This window comes from Eschrichtius robustus, chromosome 11 (assembly GCF_028021215.1).
Source record: "Eschrichtius robustus isolate mEscRob2 chromosome 11, mEscRob2.pri, whole genome shotgun sequence".
NCBI classification, from domain to species: Eukaryota; Metazoa; Chordata; class Mammalia; order Artiodactyla; family Eschrichtiidae; genus Eschrichtius; species Eschrichtius robustus.
Genome location: NC_090834.1, coordinates 86,154,887 through 86,181,162, shown reverse-complemented (window position 1 = coordinate 86,181,162; position 26,276 = coordinate 86,154,887). Strand labels below are relative to the sequence as shown.

At 38.7% G+C, this 26,276-nt stretch overlaps 1 protein-coding gene across 5 annotated transcripts in view; it reads left to right on the top strand.

The window, feature by feature from the left end:
- The window catches only part of DCDC1 (doublecortin domain containing 1), a 476,122-nt gene extending 450,070 nt beyond the window's left edge, over window positions 1–26,052 (top strand). For all 5 annotated transcript variants that reach the window (XM_068555102.1, XM_068555097.1, XM_068555098.1 and 2 more), the window contains 5 exons: window positions 345–481; window positions 1,762–1,941; window positions 11,671–11,821; window positions 14,324–14,433; window positions 24,934–26,052. In XM_068555102.1, coding sequence (XP_068411203.1) covers window positions 345–481; window positions 1,762–1,941; window positions 11,671–11,821; window positions 14,324–14,433; window positions 24,934–24,993 — 638 coding nt within the window. In that variant the 3' untranslated portion in view covers window positions 24,994–26,052. The remainder of the gene's footprint in view (window positions 1–344; window positions 482–1,761; window positions 1,942–11,670; window positions 11,822–14,323; window positions 14,434–24,933) is intronic.
- Window positions 26,053–26,276: the final 224 nt, after the last annotated feature.

Here is a 26,276-nt window from a genome sequence, read left to right as displayed (position 1 = left end):
ACTGGAAGAGATGATGGGCTATATAGGTCATGGATTCTATTTGACTAAATTACCGCTGAACCATATCGTGGATGAGAGGTTGGGGCCAGTGTGGAAGTCAGCCTGTTATCTTTCTTTTCCATCTGTACACTGAGTATGCATATCCTGGCTATTTAAAGCCTCAAGCTCCCGTATGAAGAGACATTGTTAGATCTTATTACCTTAGGCATCTTTGCTTTTATGATATATTTAGTATTTTACCCTCTGCTCCCAAGTGAAATGATTTATGCATAGAAAGCCAAACCAATTTATTTGAAATCTGAAAGCCTATCATCAGAAACATTTCCAGAGACTTCTTTCCCCAGGGCGGCGGGTAGCAGCATGTCAGCCAGCCACCATGGTTCCCAACAAAAGCCCTGTGCAGCCGGTGGTAGTGGAAGGAGGCTGGACTAAGCAGACTCAAGAGGAAATTAAACTCATGGACCTTATAAGACATACAGAGGTATGATCTTTAGGACTCCAGACATTAAAGACTCAGACTCTTTTATAAGCTTTTAAAAGTACAGTATTGAATTTTTAAATTATGCTATTAATATGTTCTCGGCATCTGGTCAGTAATGACCACATAAGCATATGCCAAGCATTGAGTTGGCATTTGGAGAGTAACTATCTAAGACACAGCCAGCTCATATGAAAGTCTGTTTTGTTTGAATGGAGACCAGAAATTATGACCTTAGCAAAGATGAGAAAAAGGCCCAGTGGATATGTACAAAGGTAATTATAATAAATGTAGTCAAGTTGAGCCTTATGGCTTCATTGCTCATCACTCCTAAGGGTATGTCTCAATATGTAAAAAGAGGAAGGAGCAAAATACTAATTTCAATGGAGACATTCAGAAGTGAGGAATTCAAAAAGCAGTTTCAATCCAATTGATTAATCAGACAGGATTGCCAGACATAAAAAAGTCGAGAAGAGAAAGGTCAGCTGTTGAGAGAGGATTGGGGATAGAGAGACCTGGGAAAACTTTTTGCTTTGTGAAGTTTTTCATCAAAATGATGTGTTCTTATTTAATAGGGTTTCTCAAATCATGAAATGTGTTCAATCTAAATCTTAGGCGTGTGCCCAAGTCAAGGTTACTAGAAAAAAGAAATTGACATTGCTAGAAATATGACTTCTTGCCAAGCTAAGAAGGATAAATCACTGACCAGGGAATGAATGCAAAGCATTGAACTAAGACATGCTTGAAGTAGGATGAAAAGCTGCCTGGCAGGGATCTGGCAGAATATAAAGGTGGCTGCTGTATTTTAAAAGACAGAGAGTAAAGATTTAAACAATAGTCATGTACATTCCCTTAAGCATTTCTTGGTTAAAGGAAATGATGCTGTGATTCTAATCAAAAACTCATTTGTTAGATGCAGAGAAATCACTCAGTAGGAGAAACGCCATGCACAAATCCAAAAACATATCTCTATTTATTTCTCCAAATTATAAATGAAAGTTAAGTGCTTTGCCAAATTAAGTGCCTTATTATTACTACTCTAATGATTATTATTGCTTACAGTGATGCATTGAAGCAAGGGGAATTTACAGAAGAGTCAGTGATAGGAGAGGGTAATGTAATTCCTAAATCTTTTTTGAATATGATGTACAATTATAAGATATTTCTTTCAGCATATTCTACACACACACACACACACAGACACACACACACACAGACACACACACATACACACTAAACAGACAATTCTCTAACCATGGCATTCTCTGGGCTTTTCTTAACAGGCACAGCTTTCTGAAGTCCAAGAACTGCAATCCAAGAGAAATTCTCCAACTGCACCTAAGTGTATATCATTCAAGAGGAGCAGCTTGTATAAGCAACCCAATGCAAAACGAGCGTGGGTTTACCTAAATGGAGGCAGACCTGAAGATGGCACTTATGCCCGGGGCAAAACTATTTCAGAGGTAAACCTAGTGTGAAAGGAGAGTGTTTTATAGGCCTGTTTTCAAATTCCAGCTCTGACATTTATAGATTGTTAGGTCAGGCAAATTATTTTACCTCTCTAAATCTCATTTTCTCATCTCTAAAATGGGAGTAATACTTTCCTCACAGGGTGGAGTCCAATGCTGTCTGACATAATGTGTGCATCAGAATATGACACTTGGCCAGCAGAGAACAATGACAATTAAACTCATTACACCCAAGTTTAGAGTAAATCTAAACTTTAAGATAATTTAAAATAGTTTTCCTGTTCCATTTTAAACCTAGTTCACAAAAGAGTGATTATTCACTGGATATGTTCCCCGTGGGGAAAACAACAGTATTCACTAGAGGAAATCTACCATATTCTTGTCACCAGATTCCTGGAACTATGGCAAACTTTCCACTTTCCAGAATTAAAACATTGACTAAAGAAAAGATGAGTAGCAGTTCATTTATTGTTTGCAATATCAATGATACAATTCTAAAAGTTGACATTTTGTCTTAGTCTTTAAATAAAAACTTTAGGTACCTAATAAATGGATTTTGGTAGAATTTTTAAAAGTCTTATTTGTTGCAGTGATATCTTATAATAGTTGTTTGGCTTTATTATTTGTGAAATGTTTTTATAATTTTTTCTGGGACAAGAGGAAGTCACATAAAGGTGAGATGTTGGTGGGAGGTGGAGGGAAAGGCAAGACAGTGCAACAGGAAGGCCTGGAGGAGTTCATGGAAGCTGATGGGGGCACCTAGAGTGGCAGGGGCACCTCAGAGGGGTTGTGCACCTGAAGGTTGGTGATCTCAAAGTGTGATGGAGACCACTCCCCTTTGACAAGGACTTTGAATAAGAACTGTGAAAGCAATTGCATCTCAGAAGTTGACAACCGATTTGCTGTATTTGAGAAAGAAGAGAGAAAAATGCAGACAATAAATTCAAAACTAGGAATACAAGTAAAGGAACTTCATACACATGGGGAAGAAAAACGGAAGTGATTTTTTAAAATGAGTGAAACTTTTTCAGGAGAGAACACCGTAGACAGTTTCTATAACAAACCTGATATGTTTCTTCCTTGCTGGTTTCTTTGAAAATCACGGAGTTTATATCACAGATGCTAAGTCTTAAGATGCACGTAACCATTGCAACTAGAACTGATACATTCGTGAGGGAATATGAAATGATTAATGAATAAAAAGTAGAGCAGGGACGAGGATTAAAGATAGCCTGTCAGACTCAGGATAGCAAAAACTTACCATAACTTTTACAAAAATTACATATACCTGGTGAAAGAATGACTTTTTGATTTATGTGACTCTCATGTAGCATATAAAAGGCATGCCATACATATTATTCCATGATCATATAAGTTTTTATGAACTTTGTACATAAGGGGCACTGTGCTAGATGCTGTAAAGTATTATCCTAATTTATGTGTGTGAAAAGAGTTTGAAAACTTTATAGTGCAGTATAATTGACAGGTTAACCTCAGTAGTAATGGTAGCAATAGGAGGCATAAAATGACAGATGATCTATGTTCTCATTAAATTCATACTTCCAACTGGCAAAACATTTGAAAATATATCAAGCTTTACTTAGGTTTATAGAGAAATGGGCACTCTCATGTCGATGGAAGTAAAACTTTTTGGAGGACCATGTGGCTGTACAAATCATAAGAAAATGCACTTCTAGAACCTTATCCCAAGGATATTTTCATGAATTTATGCAAAGTTTGTTTGGTAAGAATAATTATCATGGGGCTATTTATAACATAGATAGATTAGAAATAAACACTTATCAATAGGGAGTTGGTTAAATGAATTATAGTGTATAGGATGGAATATTATCATAATCAAAATCAACTTTAGAAAGAATGGCAATAAAGATGTTCAAGATATACTAAATGAAAGAAGCATACTATAAACCATGTAGAGTTAGATTCTATACACATGCATGCACATACCTAAAAGAAAAAGACTGGAAAGATTTTATTTTTGGAAGTGTTTATCGGATGGTCTTATTACTGGTGGCCTAATAAAGGTGGTATTTCTTTATTATGTGTTTTTCTTTGTGTTCCATATTTGGTTATGATGAACACAGATTGTAAGAAAAATTTGCTAAGGGAGCTGACCTTCCTCTTAGAGAAATACTAACAGCATGTGATGAAGGTCAGGTTAGTAGTACACACAGGAAGTTCAGTAGGAGTTCAGAGGAGGGAACACTGGGCCCACCTGGGGTGAAGGAGAAAGGCTCCACAGAGGACTCAATCAGGAGCTCTGATGGAACTTGAGAAATGGGCAAGATTCAACATTTAGGCAGAAAAAAGCATTAACAAGCATGAGAGGCATCACACACAGAGGTATGGGTGTTAGAATTCATAAACATATAAGTAGATGGTACCTGGACTGAGAATTAGGGAGAGATACAGACAACTGGAGAGACTGTTCAAAAGCATATAGGGCGGACACCACATACTCTCTGTATAGTCTACTTGGGCTGCTATGACAAAATACCACAGACTGGGTGGTTCAGACAACAGAAATTTATTGCTCACACTTCTGGAGGCTGGAAAGTCCAAGATCAAGATGCCAGCAGGGTTGGCTTCTGATACGGACTCTTTTTCTGGGTGGCAGATGGCTGGCTTCTCACCGCTGTGTCCTCTCAGAGCCTTTCCTCTGAGCACATGTGGAGAGGGAGCTCTAGTGTCTTTTCAGCCTATGAGTTTGGGGAAGGACACAGTTCAGTCCATTACACTACCCCAGACTAAAGTGCATGAACGACTAGTTGTCTCTGAATAAGGTAATGGCATAGTAAAACCAATGTTTTGGGGAGACTAACGTGGCCTCAGTGTGTAGAAAGCTACTTAGGCGATGTCTAGAAAGTTTTCTGCATATTATTTCTTCTTTTGCTTTATTTGAAAAATGCTCTTTCTAATCTCTTTCTTTCCCTTTTCCATTTTGATTTTGTTTTTAGGGATCTGCATGAGATTCTTTGTCATCAGTTAGAAATGTATCCTTTCAGGCTCTCAGGCTGTAAAGAAAAGTTCAGGAGAATGGACTGTGTGTGTGAAACAAATAAACAACAGGAAGAGTAGGGTTCAGATTTTACTAGGGGAATCTGGCTAACAACACCAATTCCAGAGAAGCTCAGAGATTCAGTGGTTGGTACTTTTACCAGAAGGATGAGGAACAGAACGCATTTCAAGGTGCTTCACTCTACTTTCTGTAATGAAACCCCCAGATGGTATTTGAATCCCATCTAATGCAGGCTTTCCCTCAACTTCGTTCACTGCTGTGGCTATTCTGGATGATTTAACCACATTCTTCCTACCCAGTCTTTGAACATGGCTGGAGCAAACTCTCATCTCCAACTGGTGTAGGCTCATATGTCATCAGTGCACCAAGGTGGCGCCCTCTCTGGGGTTAGTGGCTCTTTCTTCAGGGCCATCATCTTTCTCTGATTTACGACTATCAGGGCCCCTCCTTCTATGGTCCTAAAGCATCTGTCTCCTCCCATCCCAGCAACCTCTCTCTGATTCTACAGAATCTCAAAAGCAATGTGTTCTCTCACAGCCAAGCACAGTTCTGAATGCATGAGTGGAAGCTGGAAGAATGAGAAACAGATTTTTTTGATTTGTAGAGGCAAGTACCTCATGTCCTCAGGGAATATGAAATAGTTCTGTGATGCCCACGTGTGCCACCCTGAGAGGACCTGGCCTATGAAAACTCACAAAAGAGATTGTGGGTGAAGAATTATGTATAGAACATTGTTCTTTTATTATGAGCTTTTGTTATTGCAAAAATTACAAACATTTAATTTATATTGCCCACTTTAAAGAAGGTACTTGAGTAAATTTAGATATATTTGAAAAACTGAGAATTAAGAATGTCCTTAAAGGTCATAAGCTAACTAGATATTTTAGAACCTAATTGTACTGAAATTGCCTTTTTTTTTCAAATTTACTTTTAAAAGATTTTTGTAAACTCATTAACTGAGTCTCATGTAACTAGATCTTTGTGAACACCGAGTGAAATAGCTACAGATTTAATTCATATTTTGTATTTGGTATATGTCATTATTAAATAATATTTATTTTTCTGATTATAAACAGAAACACAATCTCTATAGACGAGTGACATTTTAGTGGTAAAGTAGGGGAAAGTATAAGAATTATCCTTATGTAGGATCTTTTCAAGCTACAGGAACTTCTCCCAGACACCTATCCACACAATTCTAGGACAGCTCCCCACTACTCCCAGTCCAGAGAGAAACTCAGTTATCATACTCTTTGGCTGCCTTGGAGCAGAAAAAAATAGAACTGCTATGGACTGAATTGTGTGTCTCCACCTCCCACCCCCCAAATTCTTATGTTAAAGCCCTAACCCCCAATGTGATTGTATTTGGGGATAGGGCTTTTAGGAGGCAATTAAGGTTAAATGACCTTAAAGGTGGGTCCCTAACCTGATAAAATTTGTGGGTTTATAAGAAGAGAAAAAGAGTGATCTCTCTCTCGTCTCCCATCATATGAGGAAGGCAGCTGTCTGTAAGCCAGGAGGAACTCTCACCAGAAACCAAATCAAACCACAGCTTGACCTTGACTTGCCAGCCTCCAGAACGGTGAGAAATAAATTTCCTTTGTTTAAGCCACTCAGTCTATGGTATTTGTTTTGGCAGCCCAAGCAGACTAAGATAGTGACTATTGTTATGGAAAATTTAGAAAAACTGCAAAACCATATGAAACATACGAATCTATTGTAATCACTATGAATTTTTTGATTATTTGAATAACATTTGTTCTGTTTTCTAATTATAAAACAACATACAGCCAGTGCATTAATATTAGAAAAAGGAAAAGCACCAAGAAGGAAATGAAAATTCTATCACCCACAAAGAACCACAGTTATTATAATTTTAGGAGATATATTCCTATGGTTTCTACATGGTTATTTATATATTTGTTTGCCATTGTGATCATAGTAGATCACATGATACATATAATTTTGCAACCTGTGTTATTCGCCTAACAAACTATTGTGACTTTTTGCCCACATAATTTAATATTCTTTAACAAAACATTATTTTCAATGGCATCATCATCTTCTATCAAATGGATGGATTATTACTTACTCATCCAGTTTTCTATTGTTTGCCATTTAGATTGTTTTTAATTTTTTGCTATCATAAAGCATGCTCCAATGAACATATCTATATATAAATCTTTATTTAATTTTCTGATTATTTCCCCCAGATAAATTTCTAGAAGAATTGCTAGGTCAAATTACGTAAATGTGCTTGAGAATTTTGATAGCTATCGCCAGCTTGTTTTCTAGGACTGTTTCAGGAGTCGATGCTCCCACAAGTGGTGAATGAGAGTTCCCACTTACCTGCTGTTTACATGAGTTATCAACAATGCTAATTGCCGTCACTTAGAAACATGTATTTGCAGGTTGACAGGAGAGAATGTTATACCCGTGCTTTAATTTATATGTCTTTAATTATTTGTAAAAGTGATTTTGACTTGTTTTGCTTTGTTTTACCATTTATTAGTAATCTGTGAATTCCTGACAAATTCTTTGCTATTTTTCTGCTGGAAGTATTTTTCACACTGCTATGAATCTTCTTTTTTTAAAGTAACAAGCCTACTATGTGTAACTTTGTCAGATTTATTGTAACAATTATCCAATTTGCCATTGTGTCGAGGAGATTTTTTAAGGTATAGAAGTTAATATATTTTAAAAGTTTGTTCTTTGCTTTTCATGTTCCAATAGTATTTTACTATCTTTATGTCATATAAAGATTCATCTTAAGATTTTTATAATTGTGTCTTTCCCTTTTACTTTTTAAACTGTGTGAAACTTCCTTCTGGTGTAAAATTTGAGTGAAGCTATTTTGTCTGCTTTATTTATTGGCTTAAAATTATTATCTCAGCCCTACTTGCTGAATAATCTTTTTTGTTCTCCCCATTGAGTTGGAATACAAACTTTATAATATACTAAATTCTTATTAGCTTCTGCCTTTAAGCTATCTAATACTTTTAGAATTGCTATACCTTTTTAATATATTTTAATATCTGATTAGAAGTTGCCTATTGTTGTACTTTGTTTTCAGATTTTACTTGATTATCCTTGCCTGTTGATTTTTATAGATGAAGTTTGGAATTACATTTCAACACCCTAAAATCATCCTACAGGAGTTTTGACTGTAGTTATGTTAGGCTATTAATTACTTTCATAACAATTGACACCTTTTACAATATTCAATCTTTGCACCCAGAGTGAATTCTGTGGCATTGTTTTATATACATATACATCTTTTTTTGTCCTTCAGTAAAATTTTATAATTTTTTATAAGGAAGGGCCTCACATTTTAAAATAATTGACATTCTGAGTTGGTTTGATGTTGGAATGAATTTACCCCCACTGTATTTTTTTAAATACTTTTTTTTGGCGAACAACAAAAAACTACTGATGTTTTATAATTTATTTTGTGCTTGGCCACTTTATTAAGCATTCTTTTTGTTATTAATCTCTCATTCCATTTACATAAATTTTCTAAGAATGAAATCATATAAAGTTCACATGGTGATGATTTTGCCTACTTCTTTAGAAGAACTGTTTCTCTTATTCTGATTTTTTGTTTTATTGCATTGATTATAATCATAAAAGTAAATATTCCTAACGATGGAAAAAAAGAAGAAACAGCATCTTTTTCCCCCATGAACAGCTAGAAAGTTTGAATGCTTTGGTTTTTCTTTTCCTTGCCCATGTCCCTTTTTGGTGATGTTTTACATTTTTACTTTATTTTTTCTCTATGGAGACTTACCTTAAAATTTTAAATTCATTTATTTTCTGACCATTTTTATAATAGTTGTATCATGTTCTAGTGGTCTTACTGCTTAATATTAGTCACTTTATATTATGACTTTTCCATGGTGATGGAATTTCATTCATTTTTTAATAATCCTAAATGTATCTGAGTAATATGTTTTCTGAGTTTTTGTACACATAAGGATATCTTTTGTTTCCTGTAACCTAAGTAATAATTTAGCTGCATACTGAGTTCTTATACTGAAACCTTTTCCCCTAAAAACTTCAGAGATTTTCTTTCCTTTTTTTTGGTATTCATTGTTGCAGAAAACAGGTCTAAACATAACTGAATTTCCCCCCCCCATGTCTGAAAGTCATACTTTTTGCCCAGTTATATTTAAATACTAGTCATTTTTTTCATTAACTTTGCCTTATCCTAGGTTAGCCTATTTGATCTGAAGACATGGGTCTTTGAAACAGGAACGTTTTCTTCTGTTTTTTGAATAATTGCTTAAGTTTAATTTATTCTGGATTCTTCTCCAGTAACACCAATAATGTATATGTTTAATATCTGATGTCTTGACATTCCAAATGTTTTACATTTTTCTCATAAATTTTGTCTTATCCTTTCTCTGTGTCCTTTGAGATTTTCTCAACTTAGCCCTCCCTAATACTGATTTGATTTTCTACAATATTGAGTCTGCTTTTTCCTGCTTTTAAGACGGAGTTTAATTCTGCTATTGAGTCTTTTATTTCCTTACCTCTCATTCGGCTCTCTATTCATCCCAATTTAAACCTCTGTTTCTTCTCTTACCAGCTGTGTGACCTTGGTTATGATATTAATCTCTTTGTTCTCCATTTTTCTCATCCACAAAAGGAGGATAATAATTGTTTCCACAGAAAAAAATTAGATTGTCCTTAGAAACTTTTAGAAAAGTTTCTAGCCCACAGAAACGTGCTAGTAAATTTTAACTGCTATTATTGTTACCATCATCATTATCACCATCATTATCTCTGCCTGCATCTCAGCAATGCTGCTTTCCTTTGAGCTGTTGTCATCTCATTTCTGTGTGTGTGTGTTTATGGAAGTCATATTTTACCAAATTTGGGGGGAGCACAATATAGGTACACTCTAAAATGTATTTGTGCTGTGAATCTTTTTTTAAGATCTTCACCTTGTGTACAGATACCGTTTTTATGTCGTAGAATATTTTCGTAAGCCTCATATTGTTGCTGATGTTCATTTTTCTATTTATATCTCCTTGTTCAAGGAGAGATCTCTTGACGGAAGATATTAGTTCTCCTTTGTTCTCCTAAATTTTGACTTGGGAGCTGTTAGGATCCACCCCTAGATCCTGAATCAGAATCAAATCACTGCTGACTGGCTGTTATTTAGCAGGGGGTGTAGGACTGCATTTAAGTCCATTCTCCCACTGCTCTTCTCTAACTATCCCACTCTACAGATGGGAATGTATTCTGGGATAATTTCAATTACTGTTCAATTCAATGCATTCATCTCTGGCTCACAACAGTGGGTGAAAACTTCACTCTCTGAATTGCATTATCTCACCACTTCCTTCATGTCTTCCTTCATATTACTGATTCATTTTCCAAATGTAAGATGCCATTACTTGCCCAGCTCTGCCCACTGCCACCCTGCATTGTTGTGAGTTGTAGCCCCTAATTCGATACATAAAAAGAAGTATTGCAGTCACAGAAGTGACTGCAGTGGCCATGAGAGAGATCCTTGGGGTAATGGGAATGTTCTAAAATTGTATCGTGGGATGGTTGCACAACTTTATCAGTTTACTACAAATCATTGATTGTTTCGTACTTGAAATTAATGAATTTAATGGCATGTAAATTAAACCTCAATAAAGCTGTTAAAAATTTTTTAAAAAGTATAGAAGGTGATTTGGAGCTCGTGTGGACCTGGCTCCTTCATTTTGGGAGAGCAGGTGTTTGACCTGCATGATAGGTAAAAGCCATCCAGGCAGGTGTGTGGAAACCTCTTACTTTCCTCTTGCTTGCTTGCATTGTTTTGTCTTAAAGTCTTATTCAGACTAATGGAACCACCCTTAGGGGTCTGGTGACAGGTTAACCAATCTTTTTAGTACTCTTGACACTTTGTATCTGTACATGTGTTTTTATGAATATTTCAAGGAAAATTGAGAGAGATTGAATTAGGCCCCTAAACACAGTTTTTTAATTTACCAGTTGAAAAGAAAAAGACTTTTGATAATAGGATCATAGAGGCAAAGAGGTGTTAGACCAAAAATTTGATTTTATAGTTAAAGAGACTCTTTCATAGGGAAGTCGCCTGACTTGTCTGAGGTCATACAGAGGCCAGAGCCAGGTCAGTGCTTTTGTCCTTCTAGTTTCTTGCTCGTTGAAAAAAAAAAATTGAGCTATTCTGACAAGTCTAGATTCTTCAAGCCAGGGTCTTTCATATTTAGGCATTTCTTAGACAGCAAGAAGCCTCTTCTACATAGAAAAATAGAGAACTACAAGGACAAATCCAAGGACAAGCACTGAAGTTCCTTACCATTTAACACATTAGGGAACATTTATAAGCCCTTCTTCTCATCTCCTTCTATACCTCTTGCTTTTTTTAAAAAAATTTTTATTGGAGTTTAGTTGATTTACAAGTTGTGTTACTTTCTGCTATACAGCAAAGTGAATCAGTTATACATACGCATATATCCACTCTTTCTTTAGATTCTTTTCCATATAGGTCATTACAGAGTATTGAGTAGAGTTCCCTGTGCTATACAGTGTACCTCTTTCTAACAATTATAAGTAAAATGAATATTTATATCATGATAATAGTTCTCTTAAAGGAGTTGATTCTTTAATATGTAATTATGGTGTGACATTCCACATCCCAGTATGTGTGTCCCTTTGTGTTTCAGCTGCTGAGTGACTGCTCCTCTCGTCTCAAACTGGCCCACCCAGCCAGAACACTGTACACCCCTGACGGAGAGCCAATTCACTCGTGGGACGACATAGAGCGAGACATGGTCATCTGTGTGTCCACGGGGCGTGGCTTTAGAACCCAAAGAGGTATGGGTGACGTTTTCTTTTCCATCAAGTGTTTGAAGAATTAAAGCATTCACTTGTTTCTTCAAAGAGCTTGTTTACTGAATTTTACATCCCATCATGATGATTTTTAATAAGTATCCTCCTCCACGCTTTTCTACTCCATGTTACTAAAGTTAAATTCAAGTATTTATTTGTTGGAACCTCACTTTTGACACTGTTTGATCTAAAGAATTCACGTTCTGTTAGTCTTGAATTTTATCCAAGGGGCTTTATTTGTAGAAATTCTAAAGGGCCTCCTTTGAAGGTATTCATTCTTTAGCATGAACCCTGAGGAAAGTGAGGCTTCCTTGACTTCCTACTCTGCAAGTTATTTAGAACTTAACGTTTCATTAATAGCAAATATACAGTTTACAGATTTTTTTCTTTAGTAATAAGTAAATATATGCTTGTTTTATTATCTTGTCTATCCTTTGATAATTTTCTTTGTTAAATGTTAGAAATGGAAAAGAACATACGTTTGTTATTAAACTAACTCTTGTCCTTTATCCTACTTATCCTGAGGAATTTAAAACCCTTTTCTGGAGTAGGTATACATTAGCAATGACATAATTTTCAGGATATTCTGAAGAGCACTGATATCATTTTAAAAGAAATTAAAAGATTCAGAAGTGAATTACCTGGGGTCCTTAAAGTAACTAATGCTAGATTATCTCTTTTAAAAGTCACCATAAGATTATTATTACTATGTTGTATATAAGATATATAAACCAAAAACTTTTAAAACAATTGCAATCATATCTTTACACTTAGCCCAGAAGGGGTAAAAATATAGGAACGGAAACTAAAAAGTAGGAAGACAAGGATTTACTGGGATGCCTAGCACTGTTCTGAGGATGCCACACATATTCCCCTGGAACCTTCTTACATCAAGGAAGAGGCGCCAATCTTTGTATTCTTTGTATTCTGTTGTCCCAGCATTCACCAGTACCCCTCACTCCAGCTCTTGGTGATCTTCACTATGTGATTACTTAGAAGAACACACCAATGATGGGCTTCCTATCATGAATAAGTATTAGTTGACAGCTTTCTGTGTTCCTAACGTACATAGCCTATAAAAGAAATATAAGCCAGGGTTCCTTCGCTGAAAGAGTTTTCGATCTAATTGAGTATATGAACACACTTGAAGTAATTGAATAGTAAGCAAACAAGTGGTGCAGTAGAAGGTACTTTCCCAGTCCCTTCATTATTTATGCTTAATCTTTCATACTCTTGGGATGACTTTCTGTTACCTGGACCTCCCCACCCTCCTGGCCTCACTGTATTCATTAGGCCTTTCTGATAAATAAAGCTAAGTATGCTTCAGGCAACCTAGCCAAAAGGGTATCCAAAACACGAAGAGATATGTAGGCTGCCTTCCCAGAAGCAAGCTTGTTACCAAGAAAAACTGCAAAGAGAAAAGAGAAAACTAGAAATGCAAATATTACTCTCCCTACCATTTTCCTCCTTGTTAGCTCTGTGGACCTTTGACAAGGCTATGCAGACAAACCTTCATTTCTGCATCTTCAATTCTTTAACCACATGAATTACTATGACGTGAAAGAGTAGTTTCGTCTCCTCTGAAAATGGGTCCCCATATTACCTTAATGGTGAAAGTGTTAGTGGCTTCCCCAGTTGTCTAAGTTCTTTTCGGTGGGTGATATATGTTCTAGAAAATCTGATTGATAGCAGAGAGTCTAATTTAGTTGCTCTTTAGAAAGTTCTTTTATTATATGAGCTGTCATTTTATTATTTTTCCTGAAATAATTGAGAAATAATCATTTGGTAGAAATCTAAATACTCAGAATGCTTTAAAACAAGAGAGAAATGGCTACTAGCATTTATATATATTATATATCACATACATATACTTGTGAAGGGACATTTAATTAATCATTCTACTCATAATTTTTCTGTGACCTACGGGCTTAACTATGTCGTAGAAAATAAGGCAGCCTGGGAATTTCAAAACTAAACACCTTATAAAAACTTATTTTATGTACTATAATGTAAAAACATTTAGCATGTGAAAGTTAGTCATCAAAGAATCACACTGGGTCTTTGAAAAATGGATTTGTTTTGGCAAAACAAATCAGATGCTGTTAGAATAGTTTCCTTCACACAAACCCCCAACAAAATTAAAAGGGTGCTTTATGCTGTTTGTCATCAAATCTGAACACTGTTCTCTATGCTGTATTTACCATCTTTTCAGTGGGTTCAGTTTTTAGACCACTGCTAGGTTAGCTTCCAATTCAGGCTTTATAAAAAGCTTGGAAGGGAGCCCTCTCTAGCAACTGCCATTCTGTAGAAATCCAAAGGATGTTAACACATATCTGATGTGATAAGCAAGTCAAGTGTGTAATGAGAGAGGCTGACGTGGGAGTCGAGGATTTCTGAAGGATCTTCAAGATTTTCATCATCCTGAACTTCTAATTATTTTCTATAAATACATTGACTTGTCTCTCAAAATAATTTTTTTTTTAACAGAGTTAAAGCAACTGGTGGAGGTCAGAGCAAATTATTCCCGAATCCGAAGGCAGCAGGGCCCTCAAGCCACAGACGCTGTGTTGTCACCATCCACAAAGCTGCAATCTCTGGTACCTCTACACAGTGAATTCCTGTCAGACCCATCATAGTTTGTGCTGTGTTTCGCCGGGGTAGCCTGTGTGGACATACTCATATGCTCGCTAGGATGTTATATGATGATTAGTCATTGTTTTCATAATTTCATGCAGTCTCTTTTAAAAGTTATACCCTCTACCTTTTACACAGGGTGGCATTTGATGCCTCAAATCTGTTCTTAGAAAGACAACAAAACCAGACAAAGCAATGCCAGTAAAATAACTATCTTACGTGTATTTTCTTCTGGGAAAAGAAAAAGGAAAATACTAGCTATTATTGAAAACTAATTTAGTGGGGTCAAGTAGTATATATTATTATATATACTTTTAAAATCATATAATATATATAATATATATAATTTGATAATAGACTCTGACACTTCGAGTGTATATGTATAGTTATATACTTAGATTTAGTGGGGTCAAGTAGTATATATGTTCTATATATAAATAACTTTATATTATTTATTTTATATATATATGAGTTATATATACATATATAATTTGACAATAAAAACGACTCTTTGACTACCTAATACTAAATTTGATTCAAACTGACAGTCTTCTGGCTCAGCCACTATATTTTTCAAACTTCCATGTTAAAATCCTACATTTACTAAATGGAATGGCTGGTGGCCACCAAACGCCACATGAATCGATCTTTCCTCCTCCCACTTTCCTTCAGTTTGGCTCGTGGTTACAGCACAGGACTCCTTATGGGGCACAGCTAGATGTTGTTCACAAGAGTGAAGCTGGATAATTCCTGACATGAGCTCAGTAACCAAAAGTCGTAGACTGTGTCCTCAATACAGAAACTTAGGGAAAGGATACATGCACTACTTGTAAGAAAAGTTATGTAAGGATTTTTCTTAAGGGGCCAAGGGAGAGCCTTAGCAATCTTAAGTATCAATCTTACAGGGAGAGAAGAACTTACCTTTTAATTTCTTTCTGTGATGAAGAAAGAATTTTTTTTTTTTTTTTTTTTAAATAACAGTGACAAATCAGAGTTTGGCTTCTGGTTCTGGTGAAAATTTTCCGGAGAAATGCTCTTCTCTCTCTGTCTCTGAGAGCCATTCGCACCTCTGTCTGAATATAAATTGCAGCCTGGCTAGATGGGTACAGAATGGCTCAGCTGGGCTCACTCCTCCATCCACTTCTTTAATGTGATGTAGGAAGGCAGTAGATCATTTCTACTGAAGGGGGCTCTTGGTAATCGCTTCAAAAGGCCTAGCATTTACTCCCAGTCTGCAAATCAGTAAGGCCGCATGAATAAATTCCTGCAGCTTCCGACACCACTAAAAGCAGAGAACATTGAGGCAAAATTTCACATTACATGCACAACAATTTGCCCTTTCGCAGACATCTTCTCTACGTGTTGTGCACTGTTAGAGATGTGAAGTCATTCCACAACACCTTTGTGATACGTATGAGAGAAAAGTTGCACGTGTCCCCACCTTGCTTTTCCTTTTGTTTAACGAGAGGGGTTAAGGAACATGCTCTGGTCAGAAAGTGGGCCAGTAGGATTCTTACCTGTTGGGCCTCTTCTTACAATAACTGGATTACAATCCCCAGAGACACGGAACTTGTTATTTCTTTTCAAAATTCCTTGAAAACAAAGGCATTTCTCTAGGTGCAAAAGTACCTATCATTCTGCTGCCAAGGAAAAGTTGATTTGCTATGAAAAGGGCATAATTTCACCATAGATCAAATGTGCAGATTCTTGTGAAGTCTTCACTGTTGCGTGTGAACATGCCTGAAGTGAAAATTGGTAATATCACACAACATTGTATCAAGCACCAGGAGACGTAAGGCAAAACTCTTAACTGAACTTTTCTATTACTAGTAAATGGGATTTTAGATGTAATATAACAGTCATCAACACATCACATTTTACGAGCAAGGCAGCGGCACTTACTTTGTCGACGACGGCTTGCTGGGGATATATCTTGGCAGTTCATAGCCACTTTTAACTTAAGACTAAGAACAGCCCTGCTCTTTCCTTATTATTGACCTTCCTCTGTGGTTGGCTGGAAGGTGGGCTGGGGAGCAGTTACTCCACCTTCAGCAAGGACTATAGGATAAGACTGTTGCAATTCTGTTCAGCCCTCCAAGGATTTTAATAAACCCAGTAATTTCCTTTGGGGATATGTTTATCAAATTTGAATCAGCCTCATATATATAAGTCACATTTCAAAATTTTTCTATCAACTGGAAATCATTTATTATTAAATACTAAAGCAACCATCCTCAAGTCCATGGCCTTCTCCAGAAATTTATTTCCTGCTGGTTCACAAACACCGTTAAGTTGATCCAGATGTTAATCAACAGTGTACCAGCATTTGTGATTGTCCTCAGGAGAAAGGAGTTTCCGGATGTTTCCGCCCCACCTCTAGCTTTCGTTGCCTGATTAAGTGTTGGGATGAAGTTGCATGTTTCTAAGCAAACTGACTAAAAGCAATATGTCTGAAAGTTTGACGAGCATTTTGAGATTATGACAGCATTTATACATAAGAAGCATTTTATCTGGGTGCTTATGTCAGGTTTATAAAACAGGACACATTAGAAATGATTCAAAATCCAAATGTAGCTTTGTGGTGTGATAACCCTGAATTTCCATTTTGTTCTTGATTGTTCATAATGACTAAATATTTTTTTGTGGATCAAGAAAACAAAGCAACAAACAAGCAAGCAAATAATAACAGAAAGCTAAAGATAAATTTGTTCTCTTTTGCAAAAGAATCACTTAGAAATTGTGGCCACTGGCTGTTGCAGCATTTGTGAGCTAACCTTTATTAATAGCCCAGGTGTGCTGCTGAGTGTTGTTGAGATTTGTGATTCACCAAGACAGCAGTTCTTTTTCTGACATCATTTGGAAGGGAGCGATCAAAACCCACAGGTCTGTGTTATTCTAGATTGTCGCAAAATGAGATGCAAATGTCCTCAGGTAAATGGAATTTGGACCCAGTGGTGATCCTCAGTTGCTTGTTTTTCTTTTTTACAAATTTACAAATTTATTTATTTATTTATTTTTGGCTGCACTGGGTCTTCCTTGCTGCGCGTGGGCTTTCTCTAGTTACAGAGAGCCGGGGCTACTCTTCGCGGTGGTGCGCGGGCTTCCTATTGTGGTGGCTTCTCTTGTTGTGGAGCATGGGCTCTAGGAGCACGGGCTTCAGTATTTGTGGCACGTGGGCTCAGTAGTTGTGGCTCGCGGGCTCTAGAGCACAGGCTCAGTAGTTGTGGCGCACGGGCTTAGTTGCTCCGCGGCATGTGGGATCTTCCCAGACCAGGGCTCAAACCCGTGTCCCCTGCATTGGCAGGCGGATTCTTAACCACTGCACCACCTGGGAAGTCAGTTGCTTTTATTAAATCAGTGGCTCCAGTTACCTCCTGCCTCTGAAAAGATCTCAACCCCTCCTAAGGCTAGGTTAAGCAGAAAGAAAGAGCAGCAGTTTTGTGTTCTTAACACAATAAGCTAGAATTCTAAGTAAAAGGCATGGTTTGGGGCTGCTTGGCCATAAGCAAATGCAAAGCAGGATCAACAAAGACCACTCAGGGGAGTGCTGATGAAAGTAAATGGACCAACCGAGTAACGGCAGACATTCAGTGGTTGCCTGCTGCCAGCTGTAGCATTTCCTAATTCTGCAAGTCTGTAATATGAAACTACTATCAATAGGCTGTCACCCTGTGCCATATGTGCAAATAGAAATATATGAGGGGAGAGGAAGTGCTTATTCCCATGGTGCAACTGGGTTGGGGGAGGGAGGAAGAAGGAGACAGGAAATTATATTTATATGGCAAGTACAGTGGTGATTCTGAATTGGATGTGCTATCATTCATTGTCTGCTGTATTCCTGTGCTGGTTTAGGGGTAGATAGAGCGTTCAGTCAACCGCTGGATCCATTAGGTCCTGACTTATCATTTCTAGAAGTTTTGAACTTGGGGTTTTAACCCCAGGTGCGGTTGCCCAAGAATGTCAGTTCTGGCAGACCAGCTAAGACAGTTGGGGGGGGGTGGTGAATGTCTAGATGCCACCACCAGCAGCTCTCCTTAAATTGCTCTGCAAACTGTGCTGGACAGGAACGGAGGAGAGGAGGGCACTTCCCACAACTGCTAGAGTCAGTGCCCCCAAAGCACAAGATTTGATTCTGTTTCTATTTCCACCACCCTTTTTCCTCTTCCTTCTGTTCTTCTCTCTCCTTGCCTTTTGGCCGTAGCTCCTCTGTCTTCCTTGCTTTTTGTCTTCGAAGGGCCTTTAAATTCTGTCTTTCATTTTAAAAGCTGTCCTCCCTGGAGCAGTCTGTGGATCGGCAAGGGATGATTCCTTAATATGATTCTCAAAGTTTCCTGTGCACAGGAGTCACCGGGGAGCTTGATAAAATACCGAGTCCCAGGCTTAATGGCAGAGATTCTTCTTCTTTACACCTGAGTTGGGGCTGGGAGTGTGCAGGAACAGGCCCCAGCCACGGAGGGTGGTAGCTGACCACACGCTGGGAAACTCAGCTGAGGTTCTGTTCCTGTCAGCTGGGTGTGGCTCAAGCGCTAACTACCAGTTCTAAGAGCCCTGTGGCCCCTTTTACCTTTGTGTCCAGGGCTACGAAAGCAGCAAAGCACTTGCTGCCTATCTGAGGGTTTGAGTCTAAATGTCCTCATGTTTTCTCCTCACTATTTCCTTGAGAAAGAATGGAAATGTTCTTGAGTCGGGACTGACCACCCAGAGATGGTAACCAGGACATTGGAAGCAAAACAAGGAAGTTTGAGGTGCTGAAGCTTCCCGTGTTAATTAAGCTGCCTTCGGTGCTGATAAAATCTTGCTATTTTAAAGGTCACAGGAATAATGTCAGGGCTATGGTACATATATCAAGGAGCAGAGTAATTTTGAGGGTGAGGAAATAGCCAGCTTCCTGGAGTTTTCTTATGCATTTTTGTATGTGCAAAGAGAGAGAGAGTTTCGGAACAGGGACAGGGGTCTTATTTGTAAAGTAACCCTTTCTCCAGTGAAGGAGCTGCTTGCTAGGGGGAGGGCTGAGCCTCTCTGTTCCATGTATGCTCTAAGTCTAGTTAATACAGAAGCCTGAGCCACCCGCATCCCTGGCAGGCTCATGTAAGAGTGTGAAATTCCACAGGATATTATTTCGGTTCACTAACAAGTGCTCTCAGAAACATTAATTTTCAAGGTAGTTCTCTCGTCCGATAAATGAAATCCATACAGGTTGGGAGACAGCTACGTTCCTTAGAAGACCGAAACTATAAAGAAAATTAGCTTTTCAAAGAACTAATTCATATGTATGCATCTCCAGGCACTTACTGTTTTGGGGACTGGGCATGCAAAGGTGAATGCAGTAGATGTGTGGCTACTTGGATAGTACAGAGGCCGGAATGTCGGGGTAACAGGCCTGAAGGGAGGTGGGACAGGTGGCTACCAGCCAGATTGGAGGGCCTTGTAGGTCATGCTGAGGAGTCTGGGTTTTTCTTTTTTAAATGAGAAGCGGTTAAAGGGAACTAATATGAAAGCTGAACTAGACGTCGTATATTAAGCTTGCTCAGGTTTCAAGTTACAGAGATACACTCGACTTACCTCCGGAAGTGGAGGTTTGTTAGGGGGGTTAACAAAGAAGGGGGAAAGCAAAGGAGAGCCCAGCACACAGGCTTCACGGTGGTCTCCATTCCAGACGCACAGCTTGACTGTCCAAATGATCACCCAATAGTCTGCCCTTCCTGCTCTTGACTTCCCTGTTTCTCTGTGCTTCTTGCTTCTGTGAATTTCCTACTTCTTCATGAGCCTTCCTGCTCTAGGCTAAAATGCTCACTTGCCTTCTCATGGCTTCTGCTGCTTCATGGCTTCTGTTTCCTGCCTTCCCTTTGTATTTCTTTTGTCTCTAGGGCTACTCTACCATCTGAATTACTTCCTTTGTGTCTTCTGATGGAAGACTGAATGGCTGGAGGCCAGCCAATAGCTGCCTTTTACTCATCCCTTTACATTAGGATGTCAGGGATCACATGATACAAAGCACAGCTTGCCTGTGTAGGCAACGTTGGTGTGGGTTGTTCCTTCCTTAGGAAGCTGTGGATCTGGCTGGCATTAGGGGCTTCATGGCATTTTCAGTATAAACCCATAATTCTGCTGTTGTTATGATTATTTTCTCCCTTCACCACTGAGGGATGACATTAGCAATGGAATCAGCTGGCCTATCTCTAGTCCTCTTCGGTCAGTAAAAGGCTTGTCCTTGGGTGCATCCTCCAAACTCACTTTAATGGAGTAACCTTGGTGGTCTTTGCTGTACAAGCAGCATGACCTTGAGGATGGAATCTGTTACAATATCAGGACTTTGGTTACAATATCAGGATGGATACCAGTTGGACTCTTAAGTTACACTTCCGAATACAAGTTAAGTCTGTTTGAGGAAGTGGATCTTGCAGAGACATCCTGGCAAAACTGAAGACACTCTGGCATCCAGGGAATTTTTCCAAATCAATTCAGAATGTCAAACCCTTTTTATCAGACTTTTCCTTGCCTCTTGTTTAATGCAGTCATTTTGATAGGCTGAATTCCATTGTGGATTTTGATTTTTGTTACCATCTCTCCCTCTCCCTGCCCTCTGCGAGGCCAGCCTGCCTACCAACTTTCCCAATGTTGAAACGTGTGTTCTGCTCTTCGGGCTTGACCATCGTCAACTGTGTTTGAGCTTTCAATCCTTGTTATGTTCCAAGACACCCAAGGAGTAGTATTCTCTGTTACCTAATGTCCAGTTCCCATGATAAAGTTGACATGGGCCACAACGATGCATTGAACTAAAGCTGTGTGTTTAAGAGGCTTCCTAGGGAGGAGTTCTCAACAGCAGTGGGGGCAAACTGCAGCAGCAGCACAAGACAGCATGAGCAACACTCCGCACCCCTATCCTCCGGCTCGTTCAGGAAATGACAACAAAAGCCACTTTTCATTTCAGCAACTTACAACAGTAATTACGAAAAAAATGCGATTTCTTTGTGGGAGTTTTAAGTACTTCAAAGGTGTTTATTTACACTATCTTACTTCAGGCCACTGTCATCGCTCCCACAGATAATACTGATGGTTTTCTAACTAGTCATGGTACACCCCCAGCCTCACTCCTCTCCAATTCTTCATCCAAGTAGTAGCCAGAATGATCTTTCTAGAATGAAAATCAAATCGTGTTACTCTCTTGCTTAAAAACCTTCAGCGGCCCTGACTGTCATCTAAATGAAGAACACACTCCGCCCCGTGGTACCCCACACCCCTGGGAAGACTGTGCTCCCCTCGCCCTGCAGTCTCGGTTTTCTCACCCCTTTGCTCCCAGAGATCTGCACTCCACTCCAGGATGCAGACCTGTGAGAAATAAATTTCTGTTGTTTATAAGCCTATGGTACTTTGCTACAGCAATCTGAGTGAAGACACACATTGTCACATCAATCCATAGAATATCACATAACCTTCTTATAAAACGAGTCTTGTACTTGACGAGACAGTATAGACTGATTATGCTTCCTTTATCAGAAAGCAAACCAAAGCAACGTTGATTATGACCCCTTCTTTGCCCATAGTAACTTTCAAAACACTCCAAAGGCTCGATAGAGTGGAAAACACTCTTCTCCCATCAGTGCCCAGATGGACCCTTAACTGGTTGCCTGACTGCTGCAGGCAGCCTGGCTTGGAAGAGAAGACGTGTCACCCCCTTGCACAAGTGTGATGATTTGTGGCTGAGAAGGGAGAGCCTGCTCTCTGAACCACATGCCCCCTGGTGCAGGCAGGCTAAGGAAAGACGAATGGCATTATAAGACAGACATCTGAATGTTTCGTATTAAATTAGTCCCACAGAGCGCCCAGAATTCTCATTCCATAAATCACAAAGTAAACTCACTCCCAGGTTAGACTGTTGTGACTTTGGCCTGTGGTGTCATAGATAATCTGAGAATAGTTAAACATTTGTCTGAAATAGTAATAATTTTCAGCATATTTACTCAGTGGCAGAGAGGTGACCCAGACTGATCTCTGTTGCCAGAAACAGCATGTAAATGGGAGTCAGCCAATTCAGGAGATTTCCAAACAAGAGTCACTGCTCTTCGGCCCCTCTGCCTGCTCTGAAACTGCCATGAGCTCCTCCAGGAGCCGTGAGGTGCTGGGGGCTAAGATGAGCAAGCATCACCGCCGCCAGAGAGCAGGTGTGAAAGAGCACTCACTGATGCCCCCACCCCTTTTACTGAATATATGGCAGTCCCAGTACCATTTTGAAGTCCACTTTCACCTTAACTTGGTCTAAGCATCATAGAGCTAGGAAGGACCTTGATTTCACTAAAGCCACATTGCTCTTCAGGCAAAGGTTTATTCTGAGAATATTTTACATATCTTTGGATCTATTCTGGTTCTTCCATTTCTGGGCTGACTTTGTGACTACTGGGGACACAATAAAATTGGAGGAAAATTAGCCTGTTGTTCATAAGACCATTTAACTAGATGTCAACTGGCTGAGGACCCAGCTGAGCTGCCGCTTCCTCTTCTTAAAAATAAGGAAAGTAGACTCTTCCATCTCTAAAGTCCCACCCAACTTTAAAGGTCTGATTCTGATTCAGTAGCAAGATGCAATTGGGCAACAAGAGTTGTGACAGCCAGAATTCCAGGAGCCTATCCTTCTGCTTGGTAGAGCCTTTTTATAGGTGTTTACTAGAACCTGCATCCAGATCATCTTCAGCCTCAGAATTCCAATCCAAATTTCACCAGAGTGACAGAGGGAGGCCAGGACACAGCTTAGGGATGGCCAAGGACTGGAAGTGGTTCCTCCTATGGAAAGATCTCTGGACTTGGTGTCAAAGGCCTAAGTGGAGTCTTGCCTCCTGCACTGTTGGGCAAGTCCATTGGTATAAGGATCAAATAAGATCGATTATATAAACATGGACAGAGAAGGGCACTAATGCTGTCAGAGTGTGTACACATGCCAGGCACCCTGTTGGACTTTTACACTGTTGTTGTCTGTTTCATTCCATACTCTTGACCACCCTTGGAAATAGATGGGTTTTTCCTACTTCTCCTTTTACTTTTTAAAAATGGGGAAGTTGAGTTTCTGAGAGGTGAAATATCTTGCCAAAGCCATCAGCTGATAAGTGGCAGAGCTGATATTTGTACCCAGATCTGTCTAACCTCAAAGCCTGTAGAAATTTCAGGTATGGTTATCGGCAGTTCTAAAACTGAATGGGATGCCTTCATTGGATGCCTTCAAGGAATAATTTTATGGTTTAGTCACTGCCTGCTTGGAAAATTTCTCTGATGACAGCTGAGTTAGGCAAAGTGAGCTACGTTTGGATGCCCAACCCAAGGTGGGCGGTGGGAGAGCACTGCCACATGCGTGGTTCATCAGGACATAGCAAGCCACTAGGGGGTCTCACTTCTCTACCCCAATGGCTGTATTCATCCATGTATTAGTTGTTAGGCCTAGTACCATAGGCTGGGTGGCTTAAACAACAGAAATTTATTTTCTCACAGTTCTGGAGGCAGAATTCCAAGATCGAAGTGCCAGGAGGACAGGTTCCTTCTAAAGGGTGTGAGGGAAGAATTTGTCCCATGCCTCTGCCCTAGCTTCCGGTGGTTTGTAGACAATCTAGCATTCCTTGGCTTGTTGAATCATCACCCCAATCTCTGCCTCACCTTCATCGGGGACATTCTCCCCGTGTACCTGTCTGTGTCCAAATTTTCTAGTCATTTTGGATTAGGGGACAACCCACTCTAGTATGACCTCATCTTAACTAATTACATCTGCAACAACCCTATTTCCAAATAAGAGCACATTCTAAGATGCTGGGGGTTAGGACTTTGACATGTGAATTTTTGGTGGGGGGAACACAATTCAACCCATAACAATCAGTAATGAAAGTCTGAACCCTCACTCACACAAGCACTTCATCTGAGCACAAGATGCTCTACCATTAAAGATCGCAACATTCTCTCTTGATGGCATGTCTCTCCCCCTTTTATGTCTTTCTTGTTTCTTACTAACACTGAAGTCTGATATTAATGGAAAAACCATGAAAAAAAAAACTATTATCCTATGAGGTAAAGTGAATGCACTCAACTGTCAAAGGAAGACTTATCGATCAATTTCAGTTAAACCTTGCTTGTCTGACACTTTGCAGCTAAGGAATGTGTTTTTATTGCCTGGCCAGATAGTTCAGGTTTCCGGTCAGTCTTAGTAAAGACCCCTTTTATAACACTGATAAAATTTTATCACAGAGCTATGAAAACAAAATTAGATTTCATAACTCACATCAGGCCTTGAAGGAGATGCCTCTATAAATTTTACAAACCTTATCAAGCTTTAATGCACCTATTCTGATAAACATTTTTAAAATAGCAACTTCTACTGAACTTCATATATATGTATGTATGTATATAAGAAACTGTATATATGTGTGTGTATGATATATTTATTTCCCCTCTCTCTCTTTCTCTTTCTCTCTCTCTCTCCCATACAGGAAAGAAAACTTTCTTCACCTACTTGGAAACATAAGACTGTGACAGAAAGTCCAATTTAGATTGCTGAAGACTCTGAACTTAGGAAAATACGAAAGAAATCTGTGTAGTTTATTTAAAAATTTAGTCCTAGAATTTGTCCTTCAGAATAACTGGAGTTTTCATGGGCAAATTTTGAAGAATTACCAACACTGATAGATTATCTATAAATTCATAATAAGACATATTACAATCAAGGGCAGCGTTAGCCACAGGGATTTTGTATTCTAGTGAAAACCTACATACATTCTCTATTTTTTCTATTCTATAGCATGGCCTGTTGGCAAAAAAAGTGCATAGGTATTGAGCACATGTTCCATCTCCCCAGCTAGATAGTAATTGCTTAGAGGGCAGAGACCCTTATTTTTATTTACTCGGGACAGGACTCAGTGATAATGCCCAGCAGTCCCACTGCCAGAGCAACGTGACGGGAAGACAAGGTTCAGCCATCTTCCACTCTTGTGCTAAACCACAAACCAAAATTACAGCAGTTCAGTGGGAATAGAGGGTCTGCTTTATAGAATTTTATTTCAGTCAGCTGTTCAGGAACTACCATCCTCAGAGTCAAATTAAATCGAGTTATAGTTGGATAGTCCTTTCTGCTTTTCAGAGGCAAGAAATGCTTCTCAAAATTGGGCAAATGGAGTAAATGTCATGGTGTAAACTAGGCATCACATATTCTTAAAATCTATCAATGATGATTATATATTTTGTTCTCAAATGCCGAGTTTGAAGAAACGTCCAAAAATTATGTGAAATTACTTATGAATGTATTGACAACATTCAAAGCCTCAATAGACTATTGTAAAGGAGTTCTCATACTGTTTTGTTTCATATACTCCTTTGAGAATCTTTTGAAAAGCCATAAACTTACAAAATGACATACAAAAAATATTTTTCTCATACCATTTCATGGGGTTCACAGGCCTACCTGAAAAACATTAGTGAACTTCCAAACAAAGAACTCTTGATATAAGAGAAGATACTTCTGATTTCCATAATCTAAGGTTTGGGAGGACATAGGAGCCATACCTCTCAAAGGAAGATTTCAAAATGTCAGCGGATGCAGATTCTAACTTTCACTGTGGTAATGTTATCTACGAAAACAATAAACCATGAAGATTTCTTATCATCTTTGAGTGTGATTTTTGCATCTATGGATCTTAAGTGGGAAGAGATAAGGAAATAAAAACTTCTTCATAGAGTGTTGTTAATTTTGGGCATTCCTTGGAGAAAACACTTATTACCTGGAAGAAAAAAGCTAATTAAGTCGACGTTTCTTACAATCACAAAGCCATTTTTACTT